The sequence below is a fragment of the Nymphaea colorata genome, chromosome 14, assembly GCF_008831285.2.
Source record: "Nymphaea colorata isolate Beijing-Zhang1983 chromosome 14, ASM883128v2, whole genome shotgun sequence".
Lineage (NCBI taxonomy): Eukaryota > Viridiplantae > Streptophyta > Magnoliopsida > Nymphaeales > Nymphaeaceae > Nymphaea > Nymphaea colorata.
In genome coordinates this window covers 612,526-629,153 of record NC_045151.1, presented here as the reverse complement: position 1 = coordinate 629,153, position 16,628 = coordinate 612,526, and the positions used below count along the sequence as shown (strand labels likewise).

General features: G+C 38.0%; 2 protein-coding genes across 3 annotated transcripts; both read right to left on the bottom strand.

Moving 5' to 3' along the window:
- Nucleotides 1-115: 115 nt before the first annotated feature.
- On the bottom strand, nt 116-3,996 carry LOC116267778 (DCC family protein At1g52590, chloroplastic). Of its 2 annotated transcripts, XM_031649671.2 has the most exons (5): nt 3,221-3,980; nt 2,357-2,414; nt 907-1,014; nt 614-706; nt 116-465 (listed from the first exon to the last, which is right to left on the bottom strand). In XM_031649671.2, the coding sequence occupies exons 1-5, from the start codon at nt 3,420-3,422 to the stop codon at nt 384-386; spliced, it is 543 nt and encodes a 180-aa protein (XP_031505531.1). In that variant the 5' UTR covers nt 3,423-3,980; the 3' UTR covers nt 116-383. The 2 variants fall into 2 exon arrangements, with proteins under 2 accessions (XP_031505531.1, XP_031505532.1); XM_031649672.2 differs by lacking the exon at nt 614-706 and having other exon boundaries at nt 3,221-3,996.
- A 2,320-nt stretch (nt 3,997-6,316) lies between these two features.
- Nucleotides 6,317-10,066, bottom strand: LOC116267777 (probable WRKY transcription factor 51). Its single transcript, XM_031649670.2, has 3 exons — nt 9,786-10,066; nt 8,799-8,933; nt 6,317-6,875 (listed from the first exon to the last, which is right to left on the bottom strand). Exons 1-3 carry the CDS (start codon nt 10,061-10,063, stop codon nt 6,596-6,598), a joined length of 693 nt encoding a protein of 230 aa, XP_031505530.1. The 5' UTR covers nt 10,064-10,066; the 3' UTR covers nt 6,317-6,595.
- Between the last annotated feature and the right edge of the window lie 6,562 nt (nt 10,067-16,628).

Sequence of the window (16,628 nt, the reverse complement as noted above, 5' to 3'; positions counted from 1 at the left end):
TCCCACATCGGATGAGGAATTTGAGATCCTGGCTTTCAGGGGTATTTTAAGATGGAAGAGATCCACCAACCCTTTTTGGGTACAAATAGCTGACCTGATTCAAATGGATGGAGAAGATGTAAAGTGTGCATCTCTATGTGATTTATAACGTAAACTGTGACTGTACAGATGTCTGAGAAGACAAATAAGTAATAATGACTTCTATCTTGACGCTTCAAATACAGATACATTACAAAGCTCTGTTACATGGTAACACCACAGACGGTGTGCGCTGGTCAAGTATTTGGCAAGGACTTACAGTCATCGCCTGAGAGTTGCCAAGTCGACATGGCAATATATCCAGCCGTGTCATTGAATTCAGATAAGATGGCTGTGAAGATTTCCTAGATTTCACAAGCATCAGATCGGCCAAAGAACGCATATCGATTGTTTGCAACTGTGTCATATACAGTGTCCCTCATGAACCTGGAAGAGATGCAAGTTACGCCGAGTAGGCACATAAGTTAGTTGATGTACGGAAGCAGATTAGAAATTTAGAACCAATAACATAAATTGCAGAAAATTTGTTTAGGAATTTCTGAATTGCATTGTTTGAAAACAATTGGAAGCTTACAAGGGTATGAGCTTAATAAAAAGAGACAGTTGAGGAAAAGGCATGTCCAGATATTCCATGATCTTGAGCACTGCTTCTGATTTTATATACGACCTGGTTATTTACGGCAGAAACTGGTGAGAACATAGCGATGACAGGAACAAAGTTTCACTCTCTTTTAGATGTTATAATAAGATAGGAAGCAGTAAGGAAAGATCTCATAGGTGCAAAAAGTTTTGGATATGAGTAAGTCCAAACCGATTGCTTCAGACTTTCGAAGCAGAAATCTGGAGCTCCTTCAGGAAGAACCTCACCTATCTTTCTCAACAAGCACCACACTTGAAATGTCATCAGGTGACCTGCCAGACCTCTGCAACAGTTTCCTACCTGACTCGCTCTGAAGTGCTTCATATCTGATCCTCCTGTTTAATAGTTCACATCTAATGAGTCCAGTGTTTTTGTTTCAATGCTATTTTTTAGGAACTTTGGTTGCATGTATAAGGTCCTGTTAGATAATCCACTAATAGAGAACATATAAACGCTTAATATAATCAGTGACTCAAACTTCAAGATTCCTGGATAGAGGGGAAAAGCAAAACTTTGACTTATTACAGGAACCCTGAATTGTGTAATCAAAGATATACCGGGTGTCCAACTAGAACGATACATCCCTGTCAATGGATAACCTGGTTAGCCTGTCCCATACGAAATGCCTTCTAGAGGTTTAATATGATCTGGTACAAAATAAGCCCCTAAGCATAGAGCACACAAGTAAAACTGCAATCACCAGATTTTAACTGCTTAGATCCTAGGCAAACTGTTTAGCAAAAACGGTATCTTTGGAGTAATGTTTCTTATTCCCTTTCAATGATTGTTATACAAATTACTGTACCTCAAAACACCCCTCACAGACAACTTTCCTCTGATATAAACTGCAATTTTGCTTTTGACGAGAACGACAAGAAAGAACAGCGGCCATATGCTTTTTGTTCAAGGTTTTCTAGTCCCTTGCTTTTCTTACCTATAGATTTCATTCTTTTGGTTTTGTTTTCTGCTACCTTGTGAACCACAATCAGTAGAAGCCGAATTGCTTTTCCATGTATCCAGCTTACATTCTAACACAGACGCTTAATTAAATTTCATAAACCCAAAATCTTTTGCAAATTTTGGAGAAAGCATTTGGAAACCGTTACTCACGCTGCGAATTTTTACCAAACTAAAGTCACAAGAGATTGCTGTATGCGTCTTGACAGATTAACCTTGACACAGCACAATTAGCATGACACTGAAGTACCATTACTTGCTAGCTTACTCTAATTTGCCAAATAGAGCATTGTGGTACAGAATATGTAGACTTCCAGACTGTGAGACTAAAGAGCTATCCAACTGCTACTGTTGCTTGCTCATTCTCCTTCACTTTATCTAGAAATGGAAGATGAAAAATCACTGTCCATTTCATTCAAGTGAATTGACTTCAATCAAGAGTTAGCAACTTTAATTTTTTCACTCAAGCCATCACATATCTGTGTTTGCCACCAATCTTTCTGAGCACCTGGCCCAAGATGGATGAAAACTTTCAAACTGCAAATGTCATAACTACAGGATTAATCAAAGTAAAGTAGGCGAGTTTGAAGATTCTGCTGTTACCGCACGTGTATCTAAAATATGATTTCTTCGAATGCACCAATTACTTGTTTTATTTTTTGGAGTAGAAGAAGTGCAGAGGGACAAGGTACTATGCAAAAGGTATGAACAAACACTAACCTGTTGTGATCATTATCACGGACAAACTTTACTCCGCCGTTGCATAAATTACAGACACCTACAGCAGTAAAAGGATACGAGCCTTTAGAAACTTTGGGAACATGAAGTAAAACTAAACACCATTTCCCAAACTTCCCCTCTACCCACCCACATGATGGATCATTCAAAAAAATTGCATGATTTTTCTTGATTATTCAAAAATTGCACCTGATACAAAGGTCTTATTCTCTGAAACTTTCAAACATGTACTTGTATTACTAGTTTCGCTTTAACGATAATTAATAGCCGACACAAACCTATTAAATTTTATCCTCATTAGTTCTGCTTTCCTACATTGTTCCTCATTTATTTCTCTCTATAAATAAGGGCAAGATTCACTCTTTAAGGATGAAAATCCATGTTTTTTTGGTGAAAATAAAGAAAACATTGATATGTATACTTTTGGGTACAGCCAACAAAGTGACCTATTGTTATATTGCCATATCAAATTTTTGAGTACGATTCCGATATGTTCTTGCGAAAAAATCCCTACATACTCTAATGGCATCCCAAATTTCTACCCAACCAAGAAATACCACTGTTAGATCAGGTAGAACATAAGTGAGAACAGTTGAATCGGCAATAGCCAATTGTTAGATGCTTATTTCACCAGACTAGACTACAGAAACATCTCAGAACCAACAAACTCTTGTATGGACACTTTTCACAAAATCAGGTGTTGGATTTGGAAGTTGGATGCATGCTCCGTTGGAATGCTTAGCACGTGCGTTCTCTGTTTACTGTGCACAGCAGTCGATTAACAAAAGCAAGTTCCTCTTCTAAGAGATTGAAAGGGCGAGCAAAAGAATTTAAGTGGGAGATTACCATCGAAGAGCATGATGGGTCTCGTGTCGGATTCGAAGAAATGGGAGGTGGCCTTCTTCCAGTCTACAGCTCCCTTCTTCAACACAGTTGCAGGTGGTAAGGGTGAGGAAGCCGAACACCACACACGATGATGGTGGCCACTTCTTGAGCAAGAGAACGATGATGATGCCGGACAATTGGGGAAGACAAGCCGCATAGCCATTCTCTCTCTCTCTCTCTCTCTCTCTCTCTGTGTGTGTGTGTAGGCTGAGGAAGATACGCGGACGGTTAAGTGCCTCTAGTTTGGCCTTGAAGGGAAGGAAGGGTCAAGGAAAATGTGGCTTGATTTTTCATATCAGTGGTCAGCATTCGTATAACTAAAATCCAGAGTCGAATCTGGCTTGTTCCTAAAACGGCTGGAACATCTTCCCCCTTTTTTTTCCTTGGGTTTTCATGAGAACAGGCAACCCCCTCTAATTAGTGGTAGACCTTCCTTGCCGAATTTATTTATTTTAAACTACAGTTTTTTATGTGTTGTATTAAAGAAATGTTGCTTTTAAAGAGATTTTGCTTACTTTAAAGGTCAAGATATTTTACTGGTTGGCTTTGAAGGGCATGTTTGAATGGTGGAGATCAGCGCAGCCAAAATGCAAGGGAGAAAAAGAGACCGAGCATCTCGTAATTTTTAATCTCGTGTTTGCACGCAGCCTGAAAGATGGATCCATGGTAGCTTCGTCAGCCATTCAAACACGCCTTGAGAGGACAAGGGCATTACACCAATCTAGGATTTAGCTTACTGCTCATTACATTTCCATCTTACGACTTGATCACCACCCACTAAGACTTACATAATATCTTATTAACACCTAGGATAAAATATAGTTCCAGGGGCAGAGTTAAAGAATTTTTTTCCTGACAAGAGTTAATATTATATAATTTAAACCAAAATTTTCATCGGAGTCTAGTGAAAATTTTTGTAAACGTCAGTAAATATAAACAACGAACTGGCACTTTCATTGGAAGAATTCCTCCCATCAATAGCGCTGGAAGAAAAATGTCAGTAAAAGTATTATTGCCACGTGATAAAAAATGCGATAGAATATTTTACAGCTATAATTTAATGGCGAACTGCACATGCGTCACACTGCATTTCTTGTAGTATATATCAAGAATTTTAAAGGAAAATGTGTACTTTTTTTTTTTTTTTGTATGGCTAGGATTAAAGATCAAGCCGAGAAAAGACAAGTTTTTTTCATGAAAACGATTTGATCTGATGACGTATGTGCTTGAGTAATCGAATCTGGCGTGGATAAAAGGAGCAGTAGGCTGATTTTGATCAAAACCAAACAAAATTCCGGTTGTTTGTTTTCTCCTCAGCTCGAGTCCTGACAGTTCTCCATGGATACTGGAATCTCATTTTAAAATTCCTGCTCGAGTAATGAAGAAGCACTAATCATATAATTTTAAATTTATAAGTGGTACTTGTATGTAAATGAGAAAAACTATTGAAAATGAAAATAAATACTTTTTTGAGCCAATATAGGTAATTGCCCACACGATGTCCACACCTACCTTGGCCCTTCGGAACTCGAATTCGAATAGAAAAATGCATTGAATATCGTGAAAGATGCTCTCAAATTGCTGAGGTCAGCACCACTGATTTTGCTTACATGAGGTGCATGATGTAAGAGGACAATACCTGGTGAGCGCTGGAAGAACAAAGAGTAAGTGCTTCCCCAAATGTGGAAGAATTTAATGTTCTCCATTAATAAGAAGTTTACTTGGCATGTAAGAATTGATGAAAGAGCAGTAGATGGATATAAGGAACAATGAATGAGGTGGCAGAATTACCAGGCAATCTACAGGGCATGCTCAGTGTGAGGATATGCTATTAGGGCTGGGCCCGGCCCGATTCGAAGCCCAGCTCGAGCTGGCCCAGTGGTTGAGCCTTTGGCTTGGGCACAACCGAAGCCAAGGCCATCTCGACTCAGTTATAATAAAAAAATATTTAAAGTATATAAATTTTAAAAACACATTTTTCATGAAAAAAATAGGTTAGAATATAATAAACATATTTGTATATATTATCAAGCTGAGCTTAGCCCGAGCAATTTTATACAGACCCGGTTTCCAAAATCTTATTGAATTTCTTACCGATGTCTATTTTATTGAAGATTGTGAGAAATTTCCAACCTTTATAAAAGGGATTGTTTAAAATGATTAATTGTCACTTGTTTCCAACACTTTTAAAACTAAAACCAAAACAGATAAGGTGCAAGTTGGAATCGGTTGAACAAAGAGCCGGAGGCTCATGTGGTTCCTGTTGTTACATGAATGATTCTCATAAATTGGTGACGCCAAGAAAAAAGATATGTGCCCGGAGAAGAATAAAAAGGGTAAAGATGAATTAGTGCAGGTGGGTCGTTCCTTCGTGCCTGCTGGTTTGTACATGTCAGCTGTTCTAATCGGTTGGTTATTGATGGAAGCCTTCAGATGTTGGCATTGTAATGGCTTCCATGTGCTGGTTGGACAGCAGAGCGTGCGAAGACCAGACTCATTTATTGCTCAATTGTCCTGTTGCACCGGGGATTTGGAAATTTGTGGTGTCTTGCTTCGGTGTGCAAGGAATCCCACATGGGGATTTTTGCTCTGAGCTTGCTTGGCGGAATCGGGGGAGATTTGCCTGCAAAGAAATGAAGAATGAACGGGAAGACTAGCGTGTTGGTGCTGTGAAGTCTTTTTAGAACAATCTTGTCAAAGGAGGCCAAATATGCCATGGAGGTTTGGCTGAAATCCGGAAACTTTTTTCCATTCTGTGGTTGATTACGGATTGGAGAGGATGGATTGTGGAAATGTGAAGAGATGGTTGCAGGGATGTTTTGCTGCAAACTGTAATTAGGTTCTGTATACATGCATTCTGTAGAACAGGCTAATGGGATGGTGATTTGTCAAGACTTTATTTCTGCTGAGATTGTCTCTTGAATATAAACCAAGGGCAAGTTAATGGGCTTCGAACCTTGTAGTTTTTGTTCTTTGGTTGTTGATCTGTTTTGATTTCTTCTATTTTTTAACCAATTCAATTCGGAATCATCCCCCAGCCAATGCATTCCTGAAAGCTTCTGAATCTAAAATGGCGATTACTGTATAAACAGATGAGGAAACCACAAAAGGGTACCTGAACTCTCGATTCAAGGAGCCCATGAAAAGGAAGACCACAACCTTCCGAAACGGCGAAAACGAAAGAAATTAGGAAGATGGTAGCAAGTTCCTGATAATCCGCTCTGTAAACGACCTGCGCCCCCTTCATCTTCCCTAGCAGAAGGGCTCAGGTACGCTTTTGTGGCTTCCATATAGGATGAAGTCGACATTCATAGAAGCGGCGCTGTTCATCTGCAGCTACAGAGGCAACTGTAATGGCTGCAGAAGTTGTAGGGACGCGTCTTGCGCCATGAAAGCAGCTGCAATCGTCTGGTTAGCCCCATTAATGGCAGGGTTACTGACGTGGAACAATTGACCAAGATTATCGGCTGGGCGAGGAGCGATGCAGTAGATGATGCAGGGGCTCTCGTGGTTGTGCACGCCCTCGTACGTGGTTATCACGAATCTGTTGTCCTCCCTGTCCCTCTCTACTCTCTTCTTCACGTTGCATCCAGCACAGGAGCACCGGTAGTAATTTCTGCAAATCCATGTAAAGATTCTTTTGAATTTAGTAGCGGGATTTTCAGCCATTTAATAATGTGTGTATCTATAACTAAATCATACATACCAACTTTTCTTTCTCTCTCACTCTATATATATATATATATATATAGTACAACGATACCCAGTAAAATCAACAATACCAACTTCTTTTCTCTTACCAGTTTTAGTTTTAAGGGTCTCATTCAAGTAATTAAAGCGGTAGTTTAAAAAATGAAAAAGATGGACTAAGTTTAAATGCCCTAATTTTAGCCTTGATTTTTTTGTAGCCTCAATTAAGAAAATACCAATTTTTTTTAAAAAAAAGACAAATCGGCGTAATACAGCAGGTTACATGTTATAGCTAAAGGACCATATCTTATAGGTTGGAAATGACCAAAATAATCTTCTTGGTTATATAAAATACTCTTCTTATATGGGCAAAAATAAAATCTAAAAGTTTTTTTTTATATACTATTATGAAAATATCCCTCTAGTTATAGAGTAAAAAGTGGAAATGGTATTAACAACATATTAATGTCATGTTTTTTCACCTGCAACATTGTCATAGGTAATCGAATCATTTTACCATCGTAGGTGAAAGGACATAATACTTAAGTCACGGTCAACATGTACGTCAACATGTACGTCCGTCCTAATTTGGGACCAAAAATAAGGTAGGATGATGCAAAGAAATTTCTTAATTATCTAAAAAAAAGAATTTTAAGTTGACACGGCTCTCTTAAGTCCGTCAACTTTGTAAGTTTGAATGCATATAAATGCGTCGAGCCTTATCAAAAAAGGGCCACTAAATCCGTTCAAAAGATCCCTTCGCACATAACTGATCATAATTCTTACTATTTCTCAATTACCATACTTTGTTGGTCGTTTTTCTTCAAAACTAATTTAAAAACGGCGTTTTAAAAAAATAAACAAGAAAAACTGTGCAGAACCAGGTCAATTATTGTGGTTCAAAACCACTGATTTCATGAATTCAAGCGTAACCTTCCAGTCAAGCTGAAGCTTGACTGGTTGTTGACTACGCTCATCATAGAGCCGACAACCTAACGTAATCTAAACGCACAATTTCTAAAGTCCCATGCTTTTTTAATTAGCGCATATATGCTCTTCCAAGATGGTATAGCCTGAGTGAGTGAGAGGTTGAGTGTGTTGTAACTATAAAGTCTAGTAAGTAGTTTCATGGAGTTTGTTTCGGAGGCAAACAGTACAATTTCAAGATTTGAGAAAAAAAATCACTTCTTATTTGTCACAGACCTAAACAATGAAAAACTACAAAGTTCTGGTTAAACGAAGACCCCAATGCATTAGATAACCCACAGGCAACAGAGCCAAGGTAGGGCTTGCATGAACCTTAGCCTCAACTCAAAAAGTTTTTTTAAAAAACTTTATATTTAAATTTTAAAAATTTTACTTGTTTTATATAAAAAATTTTAAAAATAATATTTTGGTCATAATCAAAATTTAAAAACTTTAATTCAACCCCCTCGGCTCCACCAGCCAAAACTCAAGGACCATAGGACTTTCCCCCATCATCTCAACTAAATTAGAGCATCAAGACAAACTGATGGAAAAAATGTCAAATTCAAGACCATATTTGAAAGTCTCAACTCGCTTATATTTTTGTTGTAAAGTTTGTGATCATTTACTTTCATACCTTGCTCTCCTCATTAAAAAAAAATAAAAATAATTACTTGGAGAAGACACTACAATTTACAGAAGGTATTCTTAATTTAGTCATGGGTACATCATTATATAAGTATTAATAATATATACATATAATACAAAAGTGGAAATTGTATAATGAGTGGGAGTTTGTACTAGTAGGTGAAGATTTCACAGGGCATAAACAAGAATGATATGATATGATAGAGTTAGTACAGCTGACGTGAAAGTAGGTTACCTAGGGTTGGGGCTGTTCTTGACAGACTTCTTCCCGTACTTCCTCCATCTGTAGCCGTCGTCCATGATCTCTACTTCCGACATTGTCCTGAATGCAACCCTGCATGGCTCTCCTTTTCTCTTCTTCGATCCATTCCTGAACCAAAACCCAGACTATCATCAGCACCTCTCTAATGCATGTACATCTATAATATAATGACAAGTAGTAGAAATCTTCCGGTCATCTTGACTTTTCTTCAATGGCGATTAGAAATCTTCCGATCATCTTAGACTTTTCTTATAGGTCCGATGGTGGGTGAATGTAATTAAACACTGCCAATGATGGAAAAATCTGCCGGATGATTTCTCCTTCCAACCAAACTTTGCACCAATAAATCCACAGGTCTTATACATAGGATTTTATAGATTAGAAATTTTATTGGAACTAAAAACTTTTTGAGAGAGAGAGAGATCTATAGTTATGGTTGAATTTGAATTATGTTGCTTAGATGATTGTCGATCAGTTCTTGGAGCTGCTCCGGCTAAACTGGCCCATAGAAAGAGGAGGAGACTGTGCCGGCGGCCTACGCTGTAGGTTGTTAGGCCGGAAGGCTCGGCCTTATTGTTAGTTGGTCCGGCAGGTCCCAAGCAGCCTGGCCCATCTCTTTTAACTTACCGGCTAATTTTGGACGCTTGCTTGGTCCCATGAGCCACACCCCTCTGCACCAACTTGTCCTTTCTCCTTTCATCCTCAGTTTCAGAAAGGATGGATCAATATCACCTCTCATAGTTGCTAATCACAAATTAGTGTATATATATATATATATAAATAGCCTACCAACTTGTCCTTTCTCCTTTCCTCCTCAGTTTCAGAAAGGAAGGATCAACATCACCTCTCTTATAGTTGCTAATCACAAATTAGTGAGAATATATATATAGCCTACCAACATAGATTCTTGCTGATTCTAGCACTTCTAGTGTACTGTGAATTGAGACCAAGTTTACTCACCTCTTGCCGGAATCGCCCACTTGGTGGGGCACTTCGCCGGAATCGCCTACTTGCTGGAGTGCTTCACCGGAATTGGCAGCAGGGAAGTTGGGGCTCTCGACCGGGGTACCGGAGTCCACCAACTTCACGTCGGACGACTCGTCGGACTCGTAGGTGAAGTTCAGGAGGTCTGCTATATCGAAGGGGAAGTGGTCCTCTTGGAAGTTGGCCGGAAAAAAATCCGGCGGGTTCGCGCTCTTGCACAAGTCGGTCATCTTTCGGTGGGGCGAGACTCGCATCTCCTCTCCGGAACGTGGGAAGCCAGGCCAATTATATAGGCCCCCGTGAATAACGTCTGCCCTCGCAACGCCACAGAATCACAGATCTGCCACGCTTTTCCCTTTACAGCTTCCTCGCAATGGGGCTTCCCAAAATGACTAAAGTAGCCTTCAGAACTCGATCTCGTCATGTCAGGACCTTCTGGATCCGGTCCAGATCCAAAAGGTCGTCACCTGAACCACTCTATTCGTAGCATGATTTGGATCTGAGTCGACCCGGATCCATTTACGTGGTGATGGATTACCGTAATTCGCAGTTCCCGTCATTATGAGGCTCTTTCCTTGAGCCCCACGGTGAAGTTTCTTAACTGACAGGTGTCGGCCAGCTATTGGTCCTCGAGAACGTCATGCCTGTGACGTCACCACCTCTGGACACCGCACGTTTGCCATGAAGCTTCTCATGGAAGAGAACCGATAAGGTAAGGCGTCGCTCACGTAGCTTTCTGTGGCGGCAACATCCTGGCGGAACATCCAGACGTTTCTACGGTCGGGAACATGCCACGTGGAAAAGCATATGACGGTGACCGTCGGATCTGGTCTTCAGATAAAGTGGACGGCACGAGGTCGGTCTTGCATCTTTGTTGTTTCGTAGTCAAGAAGGTACATCTAGAAATTGCACGGCATTTTCCAATTTTTGTTTAATTGCTATAAAAGAAACTATGAAAGAGCTTAAATTTAAATTGTGTAGCTGCACTTTGAAAAGTTGTTTACATCGAGATTTTCACTTTAGAGAATTTAGCTATCTTAATATTTTTTTCTTCAAATTTGAAAAATCTTATAATTGAGTCACTAACTCAAGTTGAATGGTGTACTGTAGGTTTACTTGATCTTGAAACAAACAAAGGGTACATGGTTTAAGGGTTTTACACCTTGGGTGGTTTCCTCGTGTAAACATTAAGAAAAAGAATGAACTCTCATACAAATAATGTGATTTCTTAGGTTTTGATTTAGTAAATCACAACAACTATGTGGTCTAATGGATGAGGGAAGAAAACCGCAAAAGGAAAATTTTGAGAGCTCTTTATGAAAAAGATATAATTCCAGGGGATTAAGAGCTCATGAAGAAGAAAAGACAAGAACAAAGAAAATGAACTGGGTGGGGATAAGGCCAGTCAAGATGCAAAATTTCTTCTCACATTCAATCCATCCATCCAGTGGTTGAGCATCAAAATTTGACTTTAGAAGATGGCACACAAACAAAATCTAGATATGGGGAGAGGGTCTTCAGTTCATGTAGTTTTTAGTGAGGTTTGTCTTTGCACGGTGGTCGTGCTAATCTTCTCTGTATGGTTCAGATTTTATCAGTTGTCTCCGCAGAGCTTCTTGATAACATTAAAGAATTGAAGCATGATGTATTCTTCATTTTTGCCTTCTATGTTGGGGTCTCATTAATTTATAAAATGCACACTATCATTTATAAAAAATTTCAATTGGCCCTTTATAAGTCTTGAAAATATATAGTTTGGGTTTGGTAAAAATTTAAGAAAAGACAAATCCCTACTCTTAAAGTTTCTACAGCATGTTTCTTTTACAGCAAATGAATGGCAGGAGTAGAGCTGGGAATTTTTTGGATGTAGGAGTCAAAATTATAATTTCAAAATTTTAAAAAGAGCCAAAACATAATTTTTCAAATTATAAGTACAATTTTGATTTTTTTTTTTTTTTTTAAGAAGGGGGAGGGAGGCATGGCCCTTGCCATCCCCTACCTCCACTCCTCGCCGTTGATGAGGTGATATCCCCCCATGCATCTACACGACAAGCCAATTCAACTGTATTGTGATAATCAAGGAGCCTCCACTATACAAAAAGCGTAATGAATATACACAAAAATTGCTAAATACCTCTATGTTCATGAAGTGATAGATTATAAAGAAACACCAATACATTATTTGACTAATAGTAACAACATAGCAGATCCAAGCACAAAAGGCTTTGTAGACATACAAGTCTTCAAAATAGAGCCTCATAAGAATGAACATGACATACAAATGAAAAACTCGAAATGAGAAGATCTCGTAATGAGTAAAAGGAAAGCCACAATGGCAGATCTATTCATCACATTTGCAACCAAGTTCTTCTCGAATCTTTCTCCGGCAAAATGATGCTATTGGTGTATTAAAATCCGATGCATATGATGGGAAACTGCTCAACTTTGATGGGTGTAAATCTTGCAAGATTGAAGAAGAGTATTTCTTACATATTTTTCAAATGCAAAACGATCTCATCCACATGAAGATTTTTGGTAACTTAAATTTAATTTAAGCATGGCAAATTATAAGCAAAGACTTGTTGGTAGAAGACAAATTTCAAGTTTAAATGAGTCGAAAGATGTTGGTGGCTCACATTTCCTTGTAATTGTCTTGAGCATGAGAAAGCACCAGAACATAGTTTAAGTTTGGTTTGGAGATTTTTAAGTAAGGGGTTCGAATAAGATGTACCTTTAACCATGCATATCCAGTAAAATTAGATATGGTATTGGATGTTCGTATCCTTATATTCCATTATGCATGAAGAAAAATCTATATCATGTCCAAGTCTGACTCAAAATTCATAATCTGAACACAATCCAAGTCCGACTTTTATTTTCATATCTGAATCTTACCTCTAAATGCACAATTAGATCCAAAACCCATTATAATGTGTTGTTAAGATGGAATCCCTTCATATATTTGATTAAGCTGAATCTGAATCCAATTGGGCATTGTTATTTCTGAAGTCTGAATCCAATATTTTTTTTCTTAATTGGATTTTTTTTTTTTTTGAAGCAGTTTGGGTAGACAGAAAACCAAATCAGATCTATTAACATCCCTAGAGAGAGAGAATTCTAGTGAATGAGGAGTACATTCTTCTTGTGATCCAACTCTTGCAAGAAAACAAACTATTCACTATAAAGTGCATCCCATTGTCAGAAGTTGTCGGGCTTATCTTTCTCTCCTCCCTTCAAACACGGCAATATAATGGGATAACATGCCTGAGACAAGTAGAACTGGGACCTTCTGTATTGGCTCTGGCTCTTCCTCTTGTTTTTCTCCATGTTTCGTAAATTCCTTTTGTGTAAGTTCTCTTGGCAATAAAAGGGGTTAAATAGGAGCCAACTCTTTTCCCATGATGTTTATGTTTACACTCAATAAGTGAAGGAAGTTGAACTTGTGTAGCGGTCAACTTTTTTACTTCATTTCGAGTAGGAAAAATTGTTTAGTGATCGAAAAATTAAGGGTTGCATCTGTTCAACATTTGTTCGATTGTTTTTACTTTGAGGAGAATCACTTTGATTCTCATGAAGTGAAGGAGGATCTGTAAAATATGAAAGATCTCTTTATTAAAAGAACAAATTGCATGTTATAACTCGTCCACTTCTACACACCGAGTTCAGGCACTTGATTTAGTAGATCCCAACTCGCCTCTTAGCAATTTTGGTTTCAGTTCAAAAAGGTTAGAAATCGAAACAACCAACCACCTAACAACCTTGTATAAAAGTCATTTAAGAATTTTCACATTACAATCTGCCTCTTAAGGCACATGCATCGCATCTATGCGTGTGTGGGATCTCAAGTCTAAATGAAGAACTGATTCAGGATTGGCCCCCGGTCTGGTAGATTCCAACCCATCCTCTATCAGCCTCGGCTTCAACCTAAAAAATGCTATGAACTAAGACAATCAACTACTTAACAATCCACTTTATAAGTCTTGAAAGATTCTTCACAATTTTAGATACAACACTAAACTTTTCAAAAATGAGGCATTACACAAATAGTCAAACAACACGCACTTTGTAGTGAAAAAAAAAAACCCTCTCAATGATAAAACTGGAAACAAATAACTTTTTTGAAATAATGAAACTATCCCTCATAGAGTCACATGTGAAGGGTCCAATACGGCCCGTGTTCCAACCCAGACACCCAAACAAACATGGCAGCCAAGGCAACAAGAATGACATGAAATAACAATAAAAAATGATGAATCTTATCTCAAACTTAGGAGCCTCATTAGGTCACTAATGAGTGCATGATATTGGGTGGGATAGGCACCCTCTGGCTCTAGAAGAGGGCTTAGGGCCTATGCCCTTAGAATAAGATGGAGATTTCCAACCCTGCTAAGCCTTGAAGATCCTAATATAGTTGCAGTGGCTCAACAGTAGTAGGCAACACAATTAGGGTTCACATATCTTAGAAGATCTTTTGTAAATCTTGAAACTTTGGTATCTTTGTGGATCCAAGCCAGTGCTAAATGCTGACAACTCCTTATATAAAACCAAAATAACTAAAAAGTAGTTTTAGAAAAAGACTTGTAAGGGATCCCATTAGCTCTATATATATATATATATATAGGGAATATTGTCACATTCCACAAGCTGTTACTGTCACCAAGGTGGCTGGTTACTAAAGTAGTTTGATGATCAATCCTGATCATGTATAATATTATCACCCATACGTGCCACTCGGGCTGAGCATAGTCATAAAAAACTTTCTTAGTTGATGGTGTAAAACCCCGAAAAAGTTGAACTGTATATAACAGAGACAAGTGCAGACAGAGGCGGAGCTAAGAATTTTTCTTGAAGGAGCCTAACTATATTAAGTTTTTTTTTTTTAATTTTTATGGGGTAAATAATATTTTTCAAAACTTTTACAGGGCCAAATAAAAAGCTCAAAAAATTTTCATACAAGGAAATATTGGGCCTGAAAATTGAAGAAAAGTTTGGCCGATTCACACAAAGTTAAGTTTGATTGTCTTTTTGCTTTCCTTTCATGACAAAGTCATGCTTCTTGCTCCACAAATCAATTCTATAATTGAACTTACTGACTTCATTATAGGCAACAATTAAACTTTAAAACTGCTATACTTTAAGGTGGGTAGGAGGTTAACAACTCACTGCTCGAAAAAGAAGCCCAAAGGTTAAGAGGAATTTTCTTAATGTTTGAGAATTCAAAAAAAAAAAAAAGAAGAAAAATTTATGATATCGACATAACATGGTGGGGATTTTTTTATTTGATCTTTGATAATGATTTCACGGTACGCAGCCTCATCCGGTGATGGGGACCTTTCAATTTCATCACCAACGGCAAAATTATGAAACACAAAAAGGCAAGGGCGAATGAAAACAAACTTCATGTGAGTAAATTCACAGGAGATTTCTGAAGTTGCAGACGTACAAAAGGGGTTGGCCGATTTAAACTATTAAGTTTGACAGGATATGATGAATCATAGATAATGGCAGGCAAGGCAACGCAATCCTCACGCTAGGTTTTGGGACCCTCTGATTTCATTTGCCTATCTTCCTACAAAGTTCAATTATATTTAATATAGAAAGAGAATGCATGTAAGAAAGAACCATAATTCACCAGATCAGCTCTTTTTTGTCAATCTTTCGTGCTTATCTAACTCCAAAGCAGATAAGCATATAAACTTATATATATATACGTAACGATGAATTTTAATTCTATTCAAATGAGTTTATCGAGCTTTAATCGAGTCGAGCTCGTCCTCAACACATAACTGCCGAGTTGTGCTCGAGCTGCTTCCATTGAACTATTCTCAACCTTGAATGGAGTCGAGCTCGAGGTTTCATTAGTCGGCTCGAGCTGATTGAACTCAAGCTCGACTGGGCTTGTGTTCACCCCTACTTGTGTTGACTCAAGGTGGAGTGCAATATATTTATCAACTAGGGCATCATATATCCACTTTTATGGTACATGAAAGTATGTATGACAAGCGACCGTTAGGGACTATGGCTCTTTTCTAAATTTTTTAAAAAATCAAAATTTTACTTATAAATTTCAAAATTATAGTTTAATTTATATGAAAAAATTAAAAAATTCTATTTTTACCCTGTTAAAATTTTGAAACTATAATTTGAGCTTTTAACATAAAAAAAAATCTAATTCTGCCCCTATATGCTCATGCCCACCGGTTAAGGCATAGCAGTTAGAAATCTAATTTTACCACTTGATTACTTTCCCAATGCCACTGTGGTGGAGCCCTCTTGTGATTTGACGTCAATTTGGTATTGACCCCGAATAGGATATTGATTTGATGTTTGTTCTCAGGTGTGAAAGGGACTTGAATTCTACAATGAACTTGGCAAGTAATCCAAAGTAAAGAAAAGTGAATTATGATGATGTTAGGTTGATGCAGCATCTAGGAGGCATGGAAATCAACTGCACAATTTTTTCCAGAGTGTGCAACACTTTAAATGATCTAATACAAAAAGTGCAAACTTATTTGGAAACAAGAATCTGTTACTACCAAAGAAATACTTTTGTTGGTAATCTTAGCTTAGAAATGAGGTTTTACCTATTTTTCTAAGAGAGAATTTGATAAGAAGATGATCTTGGAACACATTTTTGGTAAACTCCCATCTTCTTGTATAGGAAAGTATGGTGTGATCAAAAAGACTATATTTAGATTAATAGACCACTAAATACAAGGACAAAACCAGAATTTTGGGGACACATTATATAGCTTGTAACAAGCTCTGGCATTAGGTTTGGGCTTATGATCTGATAGATTCCAACCTTCCATATAGTAG

Coding starts and splice junctions, on each gene's coding strand:
- LOC116267778 (XM_031649671.2), bottom strand. CDS start 3,422: ATGGCTATGCGGCTTGTCTTCCCCAATTGTCCGGCATCATCATCGTTC. Junction 2,415..3,220: donor ACCCATCATGCTCTTCGATG/GTAATCTCCCAC, acceptor TTACTGCTGTAG/GTGTCTGTAATTTATGCAAC. Junction 466..613: donor TTTATTAAGCTCATACCCTT/GTAAGCTTCCAA, acceptor CATCTCTTCCAG/GTTCATGAGGGACACTGTAT.
- LOC116267777 (XM_031649670.2), bottom strand. CDS start 10,063: ATGCGAGTCTCGCCCCACCGAAAGATGACCGACTTGTGCAAGAGCGCG. Junction 8,934..9,785: donor GTGGGCGATTCCGGCAAGAG/GTGAGTAAACTT, acceptor GTTTTGGTTCAG/GAATGGATCGAAGAAGAGAA. Junction 6,876..8,798: donor AAGAACAGCCCCAACCCTAG/GTAACCTACTTT, acceptor ATGGATTTGCAG/AAATTACTACCGGTGCTCCT.